This window comes from Pogoniulus pusillus, chromosome Z, assembly GCF_015220805.1.
Source record: "Pogoniulus pusillus isolate bPogPus1 chromosome Z, bPogPus1.pri, whole genome shotgun sequence".
In the NCBI taxonomy this organism is placed as follows: Eukaryota; Metazoa; Chordata; class Aves; order Piciformes; family Lybiidae; genus Pogoniulus; species Pogoniulus pusillus.
Window position 1 is genome coordinate 109,359,800 of NC_087309.1, and position 21,568 is coordinate 109,381,367.

Consider the following 21,568-nt stretch of genomic DNA (forward strand, 5'->3'; position numbering starts at 1 on the left):
GAGCCTGGAATGGGTTGCCCAGGGAGGTGGTTGAGGCCCTATCCCTGGAGGTGTTTAAGGCCAGGATGGATAGGGCTCTGGCCAGCCTGATGTAGTGTAGGGTGTCCCTGCCCATGGCAGGGGGATTGGAACTAGATGATCCTTGTGGCCCCTTCCAACCCTGACCTATTCTATGATTCTATGATTTACCATGGTCTTTGTGCCAAGAACCTTACTGATTTTCTGGATGTGCAGATTGATAAAGGAAGCTGCAAGGCAGGTCTGATGGCAGAAAGCACAGAGGCAGCAGTCCCTGCAGCTTTTGGCTTCAGCCTCATGCCAACAGCATCAGCTCTGGAAGCATGGAGATGCAGTGCTGCCTAGGCACAGTCTGGAGACTGCGTCACGCACCAGGCTGTCATCCAAGACTTTTCCCCCACTAGCTCCTCAGCCCTGCAAAGAATCAGCCAGTGACTACTTTTGTCCTGTGAAAAAGCTCAGCTTTGTCTCCACAGGAGTTGAAAATCAGATAGTTACTACTGCCCTCATCCCCTCCCACTCTGGTGATGTGCTCCTTGCAGTCCACAGCAATACCTGGAGCTGCCTTGATAGCAACATTTAGTGGCAGTCCTGCACTGGACTGTGTTGCTTGTCAGGCTGTGTGCCCAGGTGGCCAAGAGAGCCAATGGCATCCTGGCCTGCATCAGGAACAGTGTGGCCAGTAGGACAAGGGAGGTTATTCTGCCCCTGTACTCAGCACTGGTCAGGCCACACCTTGAGTCCTGTGCCCAGTTCTGGGCCCCTCAATTCAAGAGAGATGTTGAGGTGCTAGAACATGTCCAGAGAAGGGCAACAAAGCTGGTGAGGGGCCTGGAGCACAAACCCTATGAGGAGAGGCTGAGGGAGCTGGGGGTGTGCATCCTGCAGAAGAGGAGGCTCAGGGGTGACCTCATTGCTGTCTGCAACTACCCAAAGGGAGGTTGTAGCCAGGTGGGGGGTGGCCTCTTCTCCCAGGCAATAGAACAAGGGGACACAGTCTCAAGTTGTGCCAGGGTAGGTATAGGCTGGATGTTAGGAAGAAATTCTTCACAGAGAGAGTGATTGGCATTGGAATGGGCTGCCCGGGGAGGTGGTGGAGGCACCGTCCCTGGAGGTGTTGAAGAAAAGCCTGGATGAGGCACTTAGTGCCATGGTCTAGTTGACTGGATAGGGCTGGGGGATAGGTTGGACTGGATGATCTTGGAGGTCTCTTCCAACCTGGTTGATTCTATGATTCTATGATTCTATGTGGTAAAACTGTTGTTGCAATGTTGCCAGCACAGAAAGTAGGCAGAATCCCTGCAGGATTCATTGATTTACCTTCAAGCTACATTTTAGCTTTCACTTGAAAGCAGAAAAAAGGGAGGGGAAAAAGAATAAAAAAGGAGAAAACCTAATTTTTGGGGGGTTGCAGCACAAGGTAAGCTTAAAGACTGAAGGGAAACAAAATAATACAAACATTAAGTGATTTTTTTTTTTTAATATCCTGCTGTTCTCCCTCTAAACTAATCTCAGGATTATGGCTTGGGTTTTTTTAAGCCTCTTAGAATATTGATCTTCTTGGTTTGACTCATACTACAAGACAACACTTTAAAATAAATAAAACCTAGACCTATATCTACTCCACCCTGGTCAGGCTGCATCTGGAGTACTATGTTCAGTTTTGGGCCCTCCAGTTTAAGAAGGACATAGAACTGCTTGAGAGAATCCAGCACAGAGCCACCAAGATGGTGAAGGGAATGGAACATCTCTGTTAGGAGGAGAGCCTGAGGGAGCTGGGGCTGTGCTGCTTGGAGAGGAGGAGCCTGAGAGGTGACCTCATTAATGCTTATCAATATGTGCAGGGTGAGTGCCAGGAGGCTGGAGCCAGGCTCTGCTGGGTGATGCCCGGTGACAGGACAAGGGGCAATGGGTGGAAGCTGAGGCATAGGAAGTGCCATGGAAACAGGGAGGATTTTTTTTTCCCTGTGAGGGTGATAGAAATCTGGAACAGGCTGCCCAGGTAGGTTGTGAAGTCTCCCTCTCTGGAGCTATTCAAACCTTGCCTGAATGTGTTCCTGTGTGATCTGGTCTAGGTGATCCCAGCCTACTCTGAGTGGGCTTAGATTGGAAGAGCTTTGTAGGTCCCTTCCAGCCCCTGACATTCTGTGATTCTGTGATCTCCCACAACTTCAGGAGAGCTCCATCACTTCTGCTGTCAAATATTCACCTGCAACACTAAGCACTTAGTAGTTTCCCCTTTTTAACTGATCTGTGCCAAATTACTATCCTGTCCTGCAGACTTTCAAGAATTTATCTCTGTTCTTAATCTTAGAACAAGCATGGGAAGTATTGGTACATCTGCCTAATAATTGAGACATCTCAAGCATATTCTGGGTTTTAGTGGAAACCACACCTAGCTTCATTGGCCTGGATGTACAGTTCTCTTCCAACCTTTGAGTTGTCCTCTGGGCTGCCTGATATTCAGGGAATAATGCTATCAGATGAATGATATGATGAGGACAGGCCCCAGGTGTTCCCTTGTGACATGGTGGATGAGAGTTTCCTCAGTCACTCGTAGGAGGCAATGACAGATGTGACAGTCAAGGTCCTAATTAGAACAGATTTTTGCTTGAACGTACTCTCCAGGGCGCCGTGAAAGTGATGCAGTTGAGAAATGACAAGGATTTGGTTGGTAGACTGAAAGAAGGACCCTTCAAACAAGCCCTCTAAAATGTTTGCTACTGAAATGAGTTTTCATTTTAATACAAAGAAACTCAAAACTGTTTGGAGCAGATGGAGTTCATGGGAAGTGGGTGGCAGAGCAACACAGGCACTAACAGTTTCCCACAAGGAGCTTGACAAAGCTACCTTTCACCTCAGGGAGTGCTTTGTCACTAGTGGTGTCCAGTGGTGTCCCCCAGAGATCAGTGCTGGGGCAAATCCTGTTTAATATCCTCATTGATGATCTGGATGAAGGGACTGAGTCCAGCATCAGTAAGTTTGCAGACAACACGAAGTTGGGAGCATATGTGGATCTGTTGGAGGACAGGAGAGCTCTGCAGAGGGACCTGGACAGGCTGGACAGATGGACATAGTCCAGTGCCAGGAGTTTTAATAAGTCCAAGTGCAGGGTTCTGCACTTTGGTCACCACAACCCCATGCAGCACTACAGGCTGGGGACAGAGTGGCTGGAGAGCAGCCAGGCAGAGAAGGAGCTGGGGAGGACTGATTGCCAGGTGAACAGGAGCCAGCAGTGTGCCCAGGTGGACAAGAAAGCCAATGGCATCCTGGCCTGCATCAGGAAGAGTGTGGCCAGCAGGATTGGGAAAGTCCTTTCACCCCATGATCAGCACTGGTCAGGCCACACCTTGAGTCCTCTGTACAGTTCTGGGGCAGTCAGTTTAAGAAAAATGTTGAGGTGCTTGAAGGTGTCCAGAGAAGGGCACCAAGGTGGTGAGGGGACTGGAGCACAGCCCTGTGAGGAGATGCTGAAGGAGCTCCAAACACACAGTTTGGAGAAGAGGAGGCTCAGGGCAGACCTCATTGCTGTCTACAACTACCTGAAAGGAGGTGGGGTTGGTCAGGTGGGGTTGGTCTCTTCTGCCAGGCAAGCATGGACAAAACAAGAGGACACAGTCTCAAGCTGTGCCAGGGCAGGTTTAGACTAGAGGTTAGGAAGTTCATCACAGCAAGAGTGATTGGCATTGGAATGGGCTGCTTGGGGAGGTGGTAGAGTCCCCGTCTCTGGAGATGTTTCAAAGGAGGCTGGATGAGGCACTTAGTGTCATGAATTGGTGAATCAGAAGGTGTTAGGTGATAGTTTGGACTTGATGATCTCCAAGGTCTTTTCCAACCTGGTTAATTCTGTGATTCTGTGATTTGCAGTTGCCATCTGCGGTGGTTCACAGAGGCCCTGGCCAGAGCTGGCAGTAATAACAGGCAAGCTTCACTGGGGGAACAGTGAGCTAGAGCCCACTAATGCAACTGCCTCTAAGACATAACACCATGTTTAAAGCCTATTGGAGTCATTCCCAGAAGAACTACATCTCACAGCTAAATCAGAACTTCTTTCAGGCTAGGCAACCTGAAGTCTTTCTCTTTTACCCCACTAATATAATTTCCCAGGCCATTCTTATTTGCCTTTTTACTGGCCCATTTTCCCTGAGTACTATTTCATGCATGCTTATTTCCAAACAATGCTATGAATGGTCACACTTTCATACCTCCAGGCTGAGAACTAGGGAAGAAAATAAGAAAAGGCTCTCTTAATGCAGAAAGTACTTCCTTTGACAGGACTTTCAAGTGCTTTGGCAGTTTGTTATTAGAGGTCTCTGCTTAGCCCAGAGGTTTGTGAGCCTTTTCAATAGATTTGTTGATGATATGGACCAGGAGATTGGGTCCAGTATCAGTAACTTTGCAGGTGACACCAAGCTAGGAGCAGGTGTGGATCTGTTGGAGAGCCCTGCAGAGGGACCTTGCCAGGCTGGATGGGTGGGCAGACACCAATAGAATGAGATTTAACAAGGCCAAGTGCAGGGTTCTACACTTTGGCCATAACAAGCCCAAGCTGCAAAGCAGGCTGGGGACAGAGTGGCAGGAGGGCAGCCAGGCAGAAAGAGACCTGGAGACACTGTTAGATAGTATCTGAACCCAAGCCAGAAGTGTGCCCAGGTGGTCAGGCGGGCCAGTGGCATCCTGGCCTGGATCAGGAACAGTGTGGCCAGTAGGACAAGGGAGGTTATTCTTCCCCCATACTCAGCACTGGTGAGTCCACACCTTGAGTACTGTGTCCAGTTCTGGGCCCCTCAATTCAAGAGAGATACTGAGGTGCTGGAAGGTGTCCAGAGAAGGGCACTAAGGCTGATGAGGGACCTGGAGCACAGCCCTGTGAGGAGAGGCTGAGGATCCTGGGGGTGTGCAGCCTGCAGAAGAGGAGGCTCAGGGCAGACCTCATTGCTGTCTACAACTCCCTGAATGGAGGCTGTAGCCAGGTGGGGTTGTTTTTTTTTCCCAGGCAACCAGCAACAGAACAAGGGGACACAGTCTCAAGTTGTGCTGGGGGAGGTCTAGGCTGGATGTTAGGAGGAAGTTATTGCCAGAGAGAGTGATTGGCATTGGAATGGGCTGCCCAGGGAGGTGGTGGAGGCACCGTCCCTGGAGGTGTTGAAGAAAAGCCTGGATGAGGCACTTAGTGCCATGGTCTAGTTTACTGGCTAGGGCTGGGGGATAGGTTGGACTGGATGAATTTGGAGGCTTCATCCAGTCTTTTCTTGAACACCTCCAGGGATGGCGACTCCACCACTTCCCTGGGCAGCCCATTCCAATGCCAATCACTCTGGCTAACAACTTCCTCCTAATATCAAGACTATATCTCCCCCAGCACAATCAGATGAACCAGGGCTGCTCTTCAGATCCTGTTACAACACTACACTTCGCCCAAAATGCTAACAGCAGCTTCAGGGCTAACACATCCTTTTCATGCTTCAGGTTTCCTGAGGCTTCTTTTTGTGGCCACCTTCATGAAGCAGAAGAGCACTGTGAAAACAACAGATAACTCCTCAGTGCTTTGGTGATGGGGGCATGGGAAGAAAGCATACCCTTAATTAATGTGATGTTGTGCTTTGAAACCATAGAAGCATAGAATCGTAGAATAGGACAGGATTGGAAGGGACCACAAGGATCATCTAGTTACAGAGCCTTCCTACCATGGGCAGGGATGCCTCACACTACACCAGACTGTCCAGAGCCTCAGCCAGCCTGGCCTTAAACACCTCCAGGCATGAGCCTTCCAACACCTCCCTGGGCAACCCCTTCCATGCTCTCACCACTCTCATGCTGGAGAACTTCTTCCTAACATCCAGTCTGAATCTACCCATTTCTAGCTTTGTTCCATTCCCCCCAGTCCTATCACTACCTGACAGCCTAAAAAGTCCCTCCCCAGCTTTCTTGTAGCCTTGTTAAGATACAGAAAAGTCACAATAAGGTCACCTGGGAGCCTTTTCCTCTCCAGACTGAACAGCCTCAACTCCTTCAGACTATTGACAAGGTCTTGTAATGACAGGATGAGGAGGAATGGGTTTAAACTGGCAGAGGGGAGATTGAAACTGGATGTTAGGAAGTTCTTTCCAGTGATTGTGGTGAGACACTGGCACAGGTTGTCCAGGGAGGCTGTGGCTGCTCCCTGCCTAGAGGTGTTCAAGGCCTGGTTGGATGAGGCCTTGAGTGACCTGTTCTAGTGGGAGGTGTCCCTGCCTGTAGTGGAGGGTTGGAACTGGATTAGCTTTGAGATCCTTTCCAATGTAAATCATTCTACGAGTGGACAAGCTTCTCTTTTTGAACAAGCTAAACACTGTGCTGAGGTTCATTATAATTCAAAAAGGATTCATCAAGACACCAAAGAAAAACTTGGAAATGAACATGGCTGCACTCTATCTTGAACTTTTAGAGAGAGGCTTATCTGCTCAGTTTTAAGTATGTTCTTGATGAAATGCTTTCCTGAAGTAGGGTTCCTGAGGAAGGTTATCAAGTGGACTTCAGACAAATTGTTTATCATTTGTATGTCATTTGTAATAGAAAGCCTGCATGCTTCTTTCACAAGCTGTTGAATAGTGTTCATAATAGTAGTCTTTATTATAGTGGTCTTTATTATAGTGTTCTTTTATCCCTGCATCTTTGTGAGAGGATAGGACTGAAGAAGTGAGAAGTGGTTTGGCACTTAGCTGCAAAAGTCTATTTGGATACTTGGAATTAATTAAAAACATTTCTTCAAAGGATAGAGGAAGAAGAAGAGATTTTGACCAACTGTATTACAATGAGATGGAAGTGTTTTAGTTCTCAGTAAGGACAAGGAAATAGTTATGCCAAGTAACAGTGTTAAGAAATTATGTCAGTATCATTACGCACCCACTTCAGGCAAAATAGTTATTACCAAGTGGACTCTGTAACAGAAACCTCCACCACAGCAATGCTTATCATCCCTGCTACCTGAACTTAGACTAACTGCACTAAATGACATTTAGGGGGCTCTTTTATTACTTTCATGCACATGCAGCTCTAATGAACCACCTTATCGACCATGACAGAGAGTGTCAGGTGTGGACTGAAGAGGTGGGGGGGAAATCCAATTCTTGGATCCCAGTGCACTGTGAAAACAGCTGCCCTTGCTGCTTCAGGGAGCTTACTGCCTTACCAAACAAGCAGTTGGATTTGGGCAGCTGTCAGGCATGTAGTGTAACAGCTTGTCTCTGAACAGTTCCTTGATGGACAGTGACCATAGACTCATAGAATCAACCAGGTTGGAAGAGACCTCCAAGATCATCCACTCCAACCTAGCACCCAGCCCTATCCTATCAACTAGACCATGGCACTAAGTGCCTCACCCAGTCTTGTCTTCAACACCTCCAGGGATGGCAACTCCACCACCTCCCTGGGCAGCCCATTCCCAGTACTAATCACTCTCTCTTTGAAGAACTTCTTCAAATATCCAGCCTGTACCGCCCCCAGCACAACTTGAGAGTATGTCCTCTTGTTCTGTTGCTGGTTGCCTGGGAGAAGAAACCAACCCCTACCTGGATACAACCTCCTTTCAGGTCTTCATTGTCTCTGTAGTCTTTGTGTGTTTGCCCTTCAGGTCTGTTTGGATTTTTTTTTCCTTTTTTTTTTTTTTAATTAGAAGTCTTTAGGAGTTAAAACAATTGGCTACAGTTGGTGTTCCGTGCAAAAGTGCTGCTATTTGTATTAGTGCTGCCTTCACAGGGTGTTAGAGGTTGGAAGAGACATCCACAGATCATCGAGTCCAACCCCCCTGCCAGAGCAGGACCATACAATCTAGCATAGGTCACACAGCAACACATCCAGACAGGCCTTGAAAGGCTTCAGAGAAGGAGACTCCACAACCTCTCTGGGCAGCCTGTGCCAGTGCTCTGTGACCCTGACAGTCAAGACGTTCTCCCTTATGTTGAGGTGGAACTCCTGTGCTGTAGTTCATACCCATTGCCCCTTGTCCTAACACAGGACACAACTGAGAAGAGTTTGTCTCCTCCCTCTTGACCCCCAGCCCTCAGATATTTATAAGCATTGATCAGATCCCCTCGCAGTCTTCTCTTCACTAGACCAAACAGCCCCAGGTCCCTCAGCCTCTCCTCACAGGGCACTGCTCCAGTCCCTTCAGCATCTTCACAGCCCTCCCTTGGACTCTATCCAGCAGATCCCTGACCCTCCTCAACTGGGGAGCCCAAAACTGAAGGCAGTATTCCAGGTGTGGTCTCTGCAGGGCAGAGTGGATGGGGAGGAGAATCTCCCTGGATCTGCTGGACACACTCCTCTTATTACCCCCCCGGATCCCATTGGCCCCCTTGATCACAAGGGCACATTGCAGTCCCATGGAGAGCTTCTTGTCCACCAACACTCCCAGGTCCTTCTCCACAGGACTGCTCTCCAGCAGATCACCTCCCAGCCTGTACTGCTGCAGTTTATTATTCCTTCCCAGGTGCAGGACCCTGCGCTTATTCTTACTGAACCTCATTTGGTTCCTCTCTGCCCAGCTCGGTCTGTCCAGGTCTCACTGAATGGCCACACAGTCTCCAAGTGTGTCAGCCAAGCCTCTCAGTCTGGTGTTATCAGCAAACTTGCCAAGCAGATTTTGTCCCCTCATCAGTGTCCCTCATGAGGATGTTGATGAAGGTGCCTTGCAAAATCAGACACAGTTGCTGTCTGGGTTGCATTCACACTTCTGGCTCTTGTTGAGCTTTTCATCAGCCCAGACCCCCAGGTCCTGTTCCTCAGGGCTGCTCTCAGCCACTTGCTATCCAGCCTGGATGGAGTTGTGCTTTGGATTGCACTGACCCAGGTGCAGGAGGAACTTAACACTTGGCCTTGTTGAATTCCATGAGGTTGGTCTGAGCCTACCTCTCCAGCCTGTCCAGGTCCCTCTGGATGTATCCCTGCCCTCTAGCAAGTTGAATGTGCCACACAGCTTGGAATCACTATGAATTGCTTTACTTGGGCTCTCATCCTGTTATGAATTTCCAGCCCAGTGAGTTATTTACCTCACCTTGCTGCACAGCAAGCATGGAAAAGAGCCAAGTGTAGCCCCTGAAGTAAAGTGAGCCAGGAAGCCTTTCCTAGAGTTTATCTGGCTGCCCACACTTTTCTGCATGGTGAGACGTTCTCCAGCACAGTGAAGGACTCCACGTTGGATAAAGTTCACTGTGTGGTGGCATTCACATTCAGCTCCTTATCTGCTGTCTGCTTTAATCTAGCCCTATACATTTTTCAGACCCTCCCGTCCATTCCTGTTATTTTCAAGGCTGTTTGGGAGCCCCTCAGTAGTAAAAGGCATTTTCCTATCTGTCATGTCATTGTAGCATTTTAGCTTATACCTGTTTTTCCTGCACTGGTTCCATTTGTACTGATTTCCTCTAAACCTCCTTTATTTTCTTTCTTTCTTTCTTTCTTTCTTTCTTTCTTTCTTTCTTTCTTTCTTTCTTTCTTTCTTTCTTTCTTTCTTTCTTTCTTTCTTTCTTTCTTTCTTTCTTTCTTTCTTTCTTTCTTTCTTTCTTTCTTTCTTTCTTTCTTTCTCCCTCTCTCTTTCTCGCTTGCTTTCTTTTTCCTCCTTCCTTCCTTCCTTCCTTCCTTCCTTCCTTCCTTCCTTCCTTCCTTCCTTCCTTCCTTCCTTCCTTCCTTCCTTCCTTCCTTCCTTCCTTCCTTCCTTTCTCTTTCTTTCTTTCTTCCTTTCTCTTTCTTTCTTTCTTTCTTTCTTTCTTTCTTTCTTTCTTTCTTTCTTTCTTTCTTTCTTTCTTTCTTTCTCTCTTTCTCTCTTTCTTTCTCTCTTTCTCTCTTTCTCTCTTTCTCTCTTTCTCTCTTTCTCTCTTTCTTTCTTTCTTTCTTTCTTTCTTTCTTTCTTTCTTTCTTTCTTTCTTTCTTTCTTTCTTTCTTTCTTTCTACCTCTCTCTTTCTCGCTTGCTTTCTTTTTCTTCCTTCCTTCCTTCTTCCTTCCTTCCTTCCTTCCTTCCTTCCTTCCTTCCTTCCTTCCTTCCTTCCTTCCTTCCTTCCTTCCTTCCTTCCTTCCTTCCTTTCTCTTTCTTTCTTTCTTCCTTTCTCTTTCTTTCTTTCTTTCTTTCTTTCTTTCTTTCTTTCTTTCTTTCTTTCTTTCTTTCTTTCTTTCTTTCTTTCTTTTCTCTCGCTTTCTCACTTTCTTTCTTTCTATCTTTCTCTCTTTCTCTTTCTTTCTTTCTTTCTTTCTTTCTATCTTTCTCTCTTTCTCTTTCTTTCTTTCTTTCTTTCTTTCTTTCTTTCTTTCTTTCTTTCTTTCTTTCTTTCTCTCTTTTTCTCACTCTTTCTCTTTTTCTTTCTTTCTCTCTTTCTCTTTCTCTTTCTTTCTTTCTTTCTTTCTTTCTTTCTTTCTTTCTCTCTTTCTCTTTCTCTCTCTCTTTCTCTCTTTTTCTCGCTCTTTCTCTCTTTCTTTCTTTCTTTCTCTCTCTCTCTTTCTCTCTCTCTTTCTTTCTTTCTTTCTTTCTTTCTTTCTTTCTTTCTTTCTTTCTTTCTTTCTTTCTTTCTTTCTTTCTTTCTTTCTTTCCCTCTCTCTTTCTTTCCCTCTCTCTTTCTTTCCCTCTCTCTTTCTTTCTTTCTTTCTTCCTGTTTTGTCTTGTTTTTTTTTTTTTGCTGCCCTTCCCCACCACACACACATTTTTTCCTCTAGGGACCCACTGGGCTGTCACTGCCTTGTGTTTTTCCATTCACATCTCCCCTCACCAGGTGGAGAATGTTTTCTAAAGGCCTTTGCAGACTTTTTTGCAGGCGAGCTTATCACATCACCCTGAAGTGAAAGCTGACATCTTTCATGGAAATGGGAAAGTGTGCCTTGTCTCAAAGCCAAACCTCAACCAGGTCTGCCCATGCATTTGTGCACTCTGCCACAACCCATGATGCCCTCCTTGTTTCCCTGAAAATCCTACTGCTTGCAAACAGTAGCTGCATTTCCTCGCCAGCGACCCACAACCTGTGTGTTGTCCATGCTCATATTTCCTCCTGTCTCAAACTTAAACGAAGAAAACAAAAACTGTTCCCGGCCAGGCTGTCTTTAGCATGTGTCACCTCTTGACCCTTTGTGGTGAGCCAGATGCTGTGCAGGTCTCACTGCCACATGCCTGCCAACTAGGTCAGCCTGTTGGCCTATCAGGGAGGAAGCGATCGGGTGGAGCAGGGAGCTGAAGCATCTGTCCTTTGTTTTTCTTTTTTCTTTTTTTCTTCTCTTTCTTCTCTTTTTCTTCTCTTTGTCGTTTTGTGTGTGTGTGTTGACTTTTTTTTTTCCTTTCTTTTTTTTTTTTTCCCCTTTCCTTTGCTTTGCTAAGGTTGGATTTGGGAGGGGAAACTGCCACTGAGCCCATGTCATGGTGGGAAGAGCGGCACACCGCCGTGGTTCAACGAGAGTTTATGTGCTCTCAGTCTTTTCCTGCAGTTTCTATCTTGCAGACCCAGTGATTTCCTGTTTCCTTCTTGCTGGCCCTGATCTTTGTAATGATAGTGCCAAAGTGAGAAAGCACTGTTTGAGGGCCAGAGAGTAGTTCCACTAATTTGTGAGCATTTAATTCCAGCCACTGACAAAAGAGCATGTCCCTGACACTTTCCCATGTGAAGGTCTCAGGAGTATTTTACACTGCATGTAGGTTATTTGTGAAGACAGAGGCTGAAGTAAAGGATAGGACTACACTGAAGAGTCAGTTTGGCAGTATTCTGTCACTAAATGCAAAGTGAAAAATTCTGAGTGGCTCCAAAGGAATACTCCATAGATCTCTCCTGTAGATATTTGAAGTTTGGTTTGGTTTTTTTTTGTCTGAGGTTCATTTATTGGTGTTGGTGAGGGTATTATTAAATCTTTGGTATGCTCAGAGCTGCGTGGGTGCAGTTTCAGCTCTGGAGTCATTAAGTTTGAAGGATGTGGAATTCAGCCTTGTGTACACCTGGTGAAATAGAATCATAGAATGGTTTAGGTTGGAAGTGACATCAAAGCTCATCCAGTTCCAACCCCCTGCCACAGGCAGGGGCACTTCCCACTACAACAGGTCTCTCAAGGCCTCATCCAGTCCAGCCTTGAACACCTTCAGGCAGGGAGCAGCCACAACCTCCCTGGGCAACATGTGCCAGTGTCTCACCACCCTCACTGCAAAGAACTCTTTCTTAACATTTAGTTTCAATCTCCCCTTTGACAGTTTAAACCAATTTCTCCTCATCCTGTCGTTACAAAGCCTTGTCAATAGTCCCTCCCCAGCCCTCCTGGAGCCCCCTTCAGATACTGGAAGGCCACTCCAAGTTCTCTGGAAGCCTTCTCTTCTCCAGGCTGCAGAGCCCCAACTCTTGTAGCCTGTCCTTATAGCAGAGCTGCTGCAGCCCTCTGAGCACCTTGGTGGCCTCCTCTGAACTCACTCCAACAGTTTCATGCCCTGCTTTTGTTAGGGGCTCCAGAACTGCACACAGTACTCCAGATGGGGTCTGAGGAGAGCAGAGTAAAGGGGCAGAATCCCCTCCCTTGCCCTGCCTGCCACACTGCTCCTGCTGCAGCCCAGCACATGGTTGCTGTCTGGGCTACATTCACACTGCCAACTCATGCTGAGCTTGTCTGTTCTGAGATCTCTCAGGCTTTTGGCTTCTGTTCTCCTTGGTGGTACCCCCATATAGCTTTTACTGCCCACAGTTGCCCTGGAACCAGCAGTTTCCCTCATTTAGTACAATACAGAAATGCTAAGGCTTTCTGTAGTTTCAAGTGCTTGCCGAGTACTTTCTGCAGTGCAAGTACTTTGCAAATCAGGCTTACTGGGGAAGCTGGAATGAGTTGAAGAGGCTCAGTCCTCATTGGGAACAAAAACAGGCAGTTTAACAAAAGCATAGCACCTACAGCTGCTACATGTCCTACAGAATGCTACAGTCAAGGTTATACAAGAAATTAATCTACCTTTTAGATCAGAACTGGACATCTTTAAACTGTCCTTCAGCAAGTTAAGAGGAAATTGGATTGTGCTTTTAAAGAAATGAATGAGCTTCAAGTCAGGGAATGTGAGCTAGCAAAGCTCACTTTTTTCAAGGGCCACACACTTCATGCCCGCCAAAGCCCACTTCTGTGTATTCTTTCTCCCACTCCTCTCAGTCTGCCTTTGCCTCACTCCTTGTCCATCCCTTCTTTTTCCATTGACACAAGTTGCAAACAGGGTTTACTCAAGCCTTATCCTGAATCTGGCTTTCCCCAGTGGTTCAGTCTTATAGGATCAACCAGGTTGGAAGAGACCTCGAAGATCATCCAGTCCAACCTAGCACCCAGCCCCATCCAGTCAACCAGACCATGGCAACAAGTGCCTCATCCTGGCCTCTCCTCAACACCTCCAGGGACAGCAACTCCACCACCTCCCTGGGCAGCCCACTCCAACACCAATCACTCTCTCCGCCAACAACTTCCTCCCAACATCCGCCCCAGACCTCCCCCGGCACAACCCGAGACTGTGTTCCCCTGTTCTATTGCTGGTTGTCTGGAAGAAAAGGCCACCCCCCACCTGGCTACAATGTCCCTTCAGGTAGCTGTAGACAACAATGATGTCACCCCTGAGCCTCCTCTTCTCCAGGCTGCACACCTCCAGCTCCCTCAGCCTCTCCTCACAGGGCTGTGTTCCAGGCCCCTCACCAGCTTTGTTGCCCTTCTCTGGACACCTTCCAGCATTTGAATGAGGACGAAATGAGTCAAACTGAAGCAGCGAGTTAGGCTGGCTATTTTTCCACCACAGAAGTGAGGGAAAAGTAACACCCAAAAGCCCAAGATTGAAACAAAAAAAGTGAAATAAAAGTAGAGTTTTCTGATAAAAATCAGATGGACATAGTACAAAATGCAAGATTACCTTAGCCTAGTTGCAGAAGAAGCATGGTGCTAAGCTGCAGCAAGCAGAAGCAAGCAAGTCAAAAGCCCAAGCCAGAGAATTACTTCCCCATTCCTCCTTGTCCTGCAACCATCCCAGTAGAAAAAAACAACACTGAAGAAGCTGGAACCCAGAAGCAGTGACCAGAACAGGAAGCCTCTCATGTTGCAGTCTGAACATTGAGCCCCATAATACTTTCCTCCAGTTAGCACTTCTGGTTTTGCAGCTGGCATATCTGCAGCATGGTGTGGATAGCAGCAGAGGTTCAACTCAAACCATGATCTTATTCTTGTCAAGTAGTGTGGTTTCAAAGCAGGACACATGGCTGCGATGGAAAAAGCTTTAGTTTCTCACCAAACAGAAGTCTTTTTTGGTTCACAAAAGCAAACTGTAAAGGTTTCCAGTTGCAGTGCAATAAGGTGTTGCATTTGCATCCAGTGGGAATGCAAGCCCTCCTGTATGCTGTAGCAGCCACTTGACTTTGTCCCCAGCTCACTACTCACCTTGCACAACGCTGAGCATGTCCTCTGATTTTACACCAGCTTTGCAGGAGCTCATTTCAAACAGACACAGATGCTGTCCTGCAAAGTCAATCCTGCTCAGGCTGTACCTTGGGGCTCCTCTCATCAGGCAGCCTTACCAATGTAGCCACTAAACTTCAAGAGTTGGTTGTTTGGGTTTTCTTCTCTAGGAAACAAGAAAAGGAAAGAGACGCCACCTTTTTTGTTTTGAGCACAAAAAAGGGTCAGGAATTTTCCAGGGGAGCTCAAAATTACATGAAGTTATGTCTGCTTGACATGGAATGATCCTAATGTAGCTTTACAGAAGTAATTCATGGTTCAGAGAGCAGATTTTGGAAGTGGCAATAGCTACTATTTTGTCTCCTTGTCAATGGCTCCTGGAAATGGGAGCAAATCTCATTGTGGGTTGTTGTTTTTTCAGTGCCACATAGTTATTTGCTTTAGTAGGGACTTTGTTCATGTTGCCTGCAATGGCTTTTTAAAAGTGATGTTTCTGCACTTAAAAACAGGCTGGGGGAAAGAATCATAGAATCGTAGAATCAACCAGGTTGGAAGAGACCTCCAAGATCATCCACTCCAACCTAGCACCCAGCCCTAGCCAGTCAACCAGACCATGGCACTAAGTGCCTCATACAGGCTTTTCTTGAACACCTCCAGGGACGGTGCCTCCACCACCTCCCCGGGCAGCCCATTCCAATGGGAAATCACTCTCTCTGTGAAGAACTTCCTCCTAACATCCAGCCTATATAAGATGTTTTCTCCTGCATGGTATTTTCAAATGCTGTTACAGCATGTAATTCAGTCCTTTCACTAAGCTGGGGGTTTGGTATATAGGAGTATAGGACAAACCACCTCTACCGTCCTGAGCTTATACAGCTGACAAAAACCTTGTAGAAAGAAAAGGCAGTATGAATTTCTACTAGGTGCATAAGGAATGCTGCACAGATACATGGATCTATAGCTGTGCTTTGCCTCACCACTGATGGTCGTTCCCACTGTTATCCCCACGTCTGCCAGAGGATGTACGGACAGGCAGTGTTTGGGGGCATGTTATGAGCTGTGTGATGAACACCTGCTCCCCAGCACCCTATTTCTTCCATTATGAGGCTTTAAGTGAAACCCAAAACCATAGTTAGTGTTTCTTGTACTCAATTTGCAAAGCAGACTTAACAGTCCGTGCACTGAAGGCTGGACGTGTGCCATAAAAACTATGCATCCCTTACAAAGGAGTATTAATACCACAATTAGCTCACCAGAGGATTCCCCCTCCACCCTCCCCACCCCCTTTCCTCTCACTTCACAGAGTTACTAAGCTCAGGCAGATTGCAGCTACCTGCCAGTGGATCAGAAAACTCTCACACAAGGTTCATACAATCGTTTTGAACGTGTGATGCCAAAAGCGTGGGCAGAAGCCCTCCTCACAAATATGCGTAAAGCTGTTGCATCACAACATTTCTCTGAGAGCTGCAGATTATTCCTGCCTCTGGTAGTATGTTCAGAGTGCTTGCTGCTATCCAAAGCTTGCTTCCATCAGCTGGAAAGTAACTGTTGTTTTGAAGCTCCATGGAGATCTGATTTTAATTGAGCTACTGCTTCAATCGCAGAATCACACAGAACTAACCAGGTTGGAAAAGACCTTTGAGATCGTCGAGTCCAACCTAACACCTTCTCAATAACCAAACCATGGCACTAAGTGCCTCATCCAGCCTGCTCTTAAGCACTTCCAGAGATGGGGACTCCACTACCTCCCTGGGCAGCCCATTCCAGTGCAAATCACTCTTGCTGTGAAGAATTTCCTAACCTCCAGCCTGAACCTGCCCTGGCACAGCTTGAGGCTGTGTCTTCTTGTTCTATCCCTGCTTGCCTGGCAGAAGAGACCAACCCCACTTGGCTACAACCTCCCTTCCAGTAGCTGTAGACAGCAATGAGGTCCCCAATGAGCCTCCTCTTCTCCAGGCTGCACACCCTCAGCTCCCTCAGCCTCTCCTCACAGGGCTGTGCTCCAGGCCCCTCACCACCTTGGTGATCTTCCCTGGACACATTCCAGCACCTCAACATCTCTCTTAAATTGAGGGCCCCAGAACTGGACGCAGGACCCAAGGCATGGCTTAACCAGTGCTGAGTACAGAGGCAGAAGGACTCTGGTCCTGCTGTCCACATTCTTCTTAATCCAGGCCAGGATGGCACTGGCCTTCTTGGCCAGCTGGGCACAAGCAAGATAATGAAAATAATTATGGATAGCTTCTATCCTGGTTGATCTCCATTTGTGATCCAATTTATAATATTCCATTAGCCAGCAGTGTAACAAAGCTTTATTTTTTGTCAGAAATACTACAGGCTCTCCCTTCCAGCTTAATACATTAGCTTTGTGAGCTCAAGGATATCCTCAGAATGCTCATCTCACTTTCAGGATGAAGTTTTCTAATATGGTAAAAGGATACTATGGTGCATAGGATATCACAGTATCACAGTATCACAGTATCACCAAGGTTGGAAGAGACCTCACAGATCATCAAGTCCAACCCTTTACCACAGTGCCCAAGGCTAGACCATGGCACCAAGTGCCACATCCAACCTTGCCTTGAACTGCCGCAGAGATAAGCTTAGCAGTGAGTCTACCTGGTAAGACTCATGAAGGCTTCACAAATGTACATGACCAGAGCCTGGGCTGCAGCAAGAGAAGTGTGGTCAGCAGGGCAAGGGAAATGATCCTTCCCCTCTATTCCACACTGGTGAGACCTCACCTGGAGGAGTACTGTGTCCAGTTCTGGAGCCCCTGGGACAAGAGGGATATGGAGGTGCTGGAAGGTGTCCAGAGAAGGGCCACAAGGATGATCAGAGGCCTGGAGCTGCTCTGCTATGAGAAGAGAATGAAGGAGTTGGGGCTGTTCAGTCTGGAGAGAAGGCTTTGAGTTAACCTTATTGTGACCTTTCTGTATCTTAACGGGGCTACAAGAAAGCTGGGGAGGGACTTGTTAGGCTGTCAGGTAGTGAAAAGACTGGTGGGAGTGGAACAAAGCTAGAAATTAGTAGATTCAAACTGGATGTTTGGAAGAAGTTCTTCAGTATGAGGGTGGTAAGAGCCTGGAAGGGGTTGCCCAGGGAGGTGGTGGAAGCCTCATGCCTGGAGGTGTTTAAGTGCAGTCTGGATGAGGCTCTGCACAGTTTGATATAGTGTGAGATGTCCCTGCCCATGGCAGGGAGGGATTGGAACTGGGTGATGCTCATAGTCCCTTCCAACACTGACTGATTCTTTGATTCCATGATTCTATGATTCTATAACTACGCAGATGTGATTCAGTCACCCACATTTTTCACATATGGTATGTGAAAAATGGTATGTGTGGTATGCTGCAGCCTGTCATGTCAGGAATCTCCTTAGGACTAAAAAATCCTGACTTCCTTCAAGCCAGTGAAGAACAGGCTCTTCCAAAGGGCACATCTCCCTGTACTGGAATTCATGCCAAGGGTGGTGATCAACCCACTGAGATCAAGTGTAGCAAACGCTTCACCATTGAGCTGATGGCAATCTGTTGGCCAGTCTGTTGTCAACATTAGATGCAAAGTCCTGTTTGGATTGGTGCTGGCTGAAAGAGTGTCAGACTACTCTTAAAACATGACCCCTTTTCCTGCCTCCAGACGTGGCATAAATTTTCTTCTGGTCCAAGAGGTTATAAATCATGCTTTGAGAGGCCAGGAGAATGGAATGTGTTATTACAAGGAATCAGCACTCCACTTAGAGGCCCCAGTCAAGACCAGGAACTAGGGAGATGTGACACAGTAGGTAGATGTGGCAGTGAGAAACAAGAGGGAGCTTAAGATTTGGAAAAGGTCACAGAAGGGCTTTACATGGCCTGTTGGAGGAGGGCACTGCAGGTAAGTAGGGCATCTTGGACAGAGAGAGAGAGAAGCCAGCATGTGATTAATGGCAAAGGAAGGAATCCCTGTGAGAGACCTTAGCTGTTCAGGCAGATAGAATTTTAATGGAGTTAAAAAGAGGGACTTAAAGAGGCTGCGTCTGGAGTACTGTGTCCAGTTCTGGGTCTCCCAGTTCAAGAGGGACATAGAACTGCTGAAGAGAGTCCAGCACAGAGCCACAAAGATGACAAAAGGAATGGAACATCTCTGTTACAAGGAGAGCCTGAGGGAGCTGGGGCTGTGCTGCTTGGAGAGGACACTGAGAGGTGACCTCATCAATGCTTATCAGTATGTACAGAGTGAGTGGCAGGATGCTGGAGCCAGGCTCTGCTGGGTGATGCTCAATGACAGGGCAAGGGGCAATGGGTAGAAGCTGAGGTATAGGAAGTGCCATGGAAACATGAGAAGGAATTTTTTTGCCTGTGGGTGTGACATAAGACTGGAACAGGCTGCCCAGGGTGGTTGTAGAGTCTCCCTCTCTGAAGATATTCAAACCCTACCTGGATGTGTTCCGGCATGATCTGGTATAGGAGATCCTGCTCTGGCAGAGGGGTTGGACTGGAAGAGCTTTTGAGGTTCCTTCCAGCCCCTGACATTCTGTGATTCTGCCAAATTCCAATCTCTGCCTCACTCTTCACTGAAACAAGACAGCCAAAGCCACAGTCATGATTTGAGCCCAGGTGGCCTGTTCTGCCAAGAGCTGAGTTTTAGAAAGGCACTTTTTCTTAGAAGATGGTGGGAAACTCATGCAGCAGAGATTACTTCATCCTTCTTCTCAGAAAGAAAAACTCAATGTAGACATATAGGTGGCATTTGTTGTTAGACAACATGCAAAAAAAATCCCCACCACCATGTTTTGTTTGGATTCAGTGTGTGTAGGAAATGCTTGACTTGTATGCACTGTAAACCTGTCCCCTGGGTGCTTTCGTGTTAGGAAAGGCTTTGATTATCAGACAGCTTTTGCATGCTGCTTTCTACTCAGCTCCAGTGGTATCTATCAGTAGATTAAAAAGCATTGTCCCACCTCAGGGCAGAAGCTGTCTTGTAGAAACAACAATACTGGGGTTTGTTCAGCAGTACAACATAATTTCCTACTTCTGCATTTCTGAAAGTGGCCTCACAAAAAAACAAAAAACCTTAATCAACATTTGGGAATATTCTCCACTTTATATCCACTAAAACAATCAGGGGCATCATCTCAAGTGCTTAAACCTTGCTGTGTATTGAGTGTAGGGAGATAGACACCATCAGAGAGATTGTTTATCCCACCCATTGTGGGGATAAGCTGAGATGCTCTCTGTATGTGCTGGAGACCATGTACAGCTCAGTACTGCATCCAGTTCTGGAGCCCCTGCTATAAGAGGGATATGGAGGTCCTGGAAGGCGTCCAGAGAAGGGCCACAAGGATGATCAGAGGACTGGAGCTGCTCTGCTGTGAGGAGACACTGAAGGAGTTGGGGCTGTTCAGTCTGGAGAAAAGAAAGTTCTGAGGTCACCTTATTGTGACCTTTCTGTATCTTAAAGGGGCTACAAGAAAGCTGGGGAGGGACTTATTAGGCTGTCAGGTAGTGATAGGACTGGTGGGAGTGGAACAAAACTAGAAATGGGTAGATTCAGACTGGATGTTTGGAAGAAGTTCTTCAGCATGAGTGTGGTGAGAGCCTGGAAGGGGTTGCCCAGGCAGGTGGTGGAAGCCTCATGCCTGGAGGTGTTTAAGGGCAGGCTGGCTGAGGCTGTGGCCAGCCTGATGTAGTGTGAGGTGTCCCTACCCATGGCAGGGGGATTGAACTGGATGATCCTTGTGCACACAAGGACAATTCATCCAGGCCCTCCTATCCTCTCCCTCCCTATATAGATCAAACCAGAGCGGCCTCAGTTTTTGTTTATGAGCAGGTCAAGAGCCATTCAGCACTGAGCCAGTCGCCCTCTCTCCTGGGAATAAAGCAAGGGCTGGGATTGGGGCTTTTCAGACCCAAGGGATTGCATCTGCAGGAGGTCTCAGGCTAAACTCCACTAAAAACCACATACCTCAAGGCAACGCCATGAAGAAGTTACATTTAGGGCCCCATTTTAGTGGGCAGCAGCTTGTAATGGTTCTCACATCCCAAAATCACTTGAATGTAATTGATGTAATGTCAGTAGCTGCACATAAATGCCACATTTTTAGTGAAATGCATCAGCTGCAGAACTTTAAGGTCACCTGAAGCACAGGGGTGAGTGAAATTCTCCTTTCCTCCTCCTAGGCTGGGTTTGGAGGAGTGTATCTCCCAGGTGATGCATTTAGATTCCACTCCTCATGCCAATCAACAGAATACAAGGTCAGATAGTTGATTGGCTAGGGCTGGGTGAAAGATTGGACTGGATGACCTTGGAGGTCTCTTCCAGTCTGGCTGATTCTATAATTAGTGTTTGTGACAGTAGCAGACAGACATGGAACTGTTAGAGTGAGTCCAGAGGAGGGCCAAGAGGATGTTCAGAGGGCTGCAGCAGCTCTGCTATGAGGACAGGCTACAAGAGTTGGGATTCTGCAGCCTGGAGAAGAGAAGGCTTCCAGAAGACCTTGCAGTGGCCTTTCAGTATCTGAAGGGGGCTACAGGAGGGCTGGAGAGGGACTATTTACAAGGTCTGGTAGTGAGAGAAGGAGGAGGAGGAATGGGTTTGAAGTGGCAGAGGGGAGATTGAAACTGGATGTTAGGGAAGGGTTCTTTGCAGTGAGGGTGGTGAGACACTGGCACAGGTTGCCCAGGGAGGTTGTGGCTACTCCCTGCCTGGAGGTGTTCAAGGCCAAGTTGGACGAGGCCTTGAGTGACCTTTTCTAGTAGGAGGTGTCCCTGTCTTTGGCAGGAGGTTGCAACTGGATGACCTTTGAGGTCGCTTCCACCTTAAACCATTCTATGATTCTATGATTCCTGTCTCTACTTCTTACCTCTCATGCAAGTACACTTAACCATCCAGGAATCCAAACTAAGCCATCCTGACCTGTTTTTCACTCTTGCCTTTTCCAGCCACTTCCACCTCTACAACTGGAACAAGTCACCTCACGAAATGTGACATAAAGCAGAAAGCCTTCTGTGTAAATGGGGGAGAGTGTTACATGGTTAAAGACCTCCCAAACCCACCACGATACCTGTGCAGGTAAGGAAAGGTACCTGAAATGCTTTGATTCCTTTCTCTTTCATTAAAGGAGACCCTGAACAACTTCTCCTCCTGTGCTTGCGGCATTAGATATTT

At 47.2% G+C, this 21,568-nt stretch overlaps 1 protein-coding gene across 5 annotated transcripts in view; it reads left to right on the forward strand.

Moving 5' to 3' along the window:
* Positions 1–21,568, forward strand: part of NRG1 (neuregulin 1) — a 359,963-nt gene that overhangs the window by 297,669 nt on the left and 40,726 nt on the right. For all 5 annotated transcript variants that reach the window (XM_064140101.1, XM_064140102.1, XM_064140104.1 and 2 more), the window contains one exon: positions 21,343–21,472. In XM_064140101.1, coding sequence (XP_063996171.1) covers positions 21,343–21,472 — 130 coding nt within the window. The remainder of the gene's footprint in view (positions 1–21,342; positions 21,473–21,568) is intronic.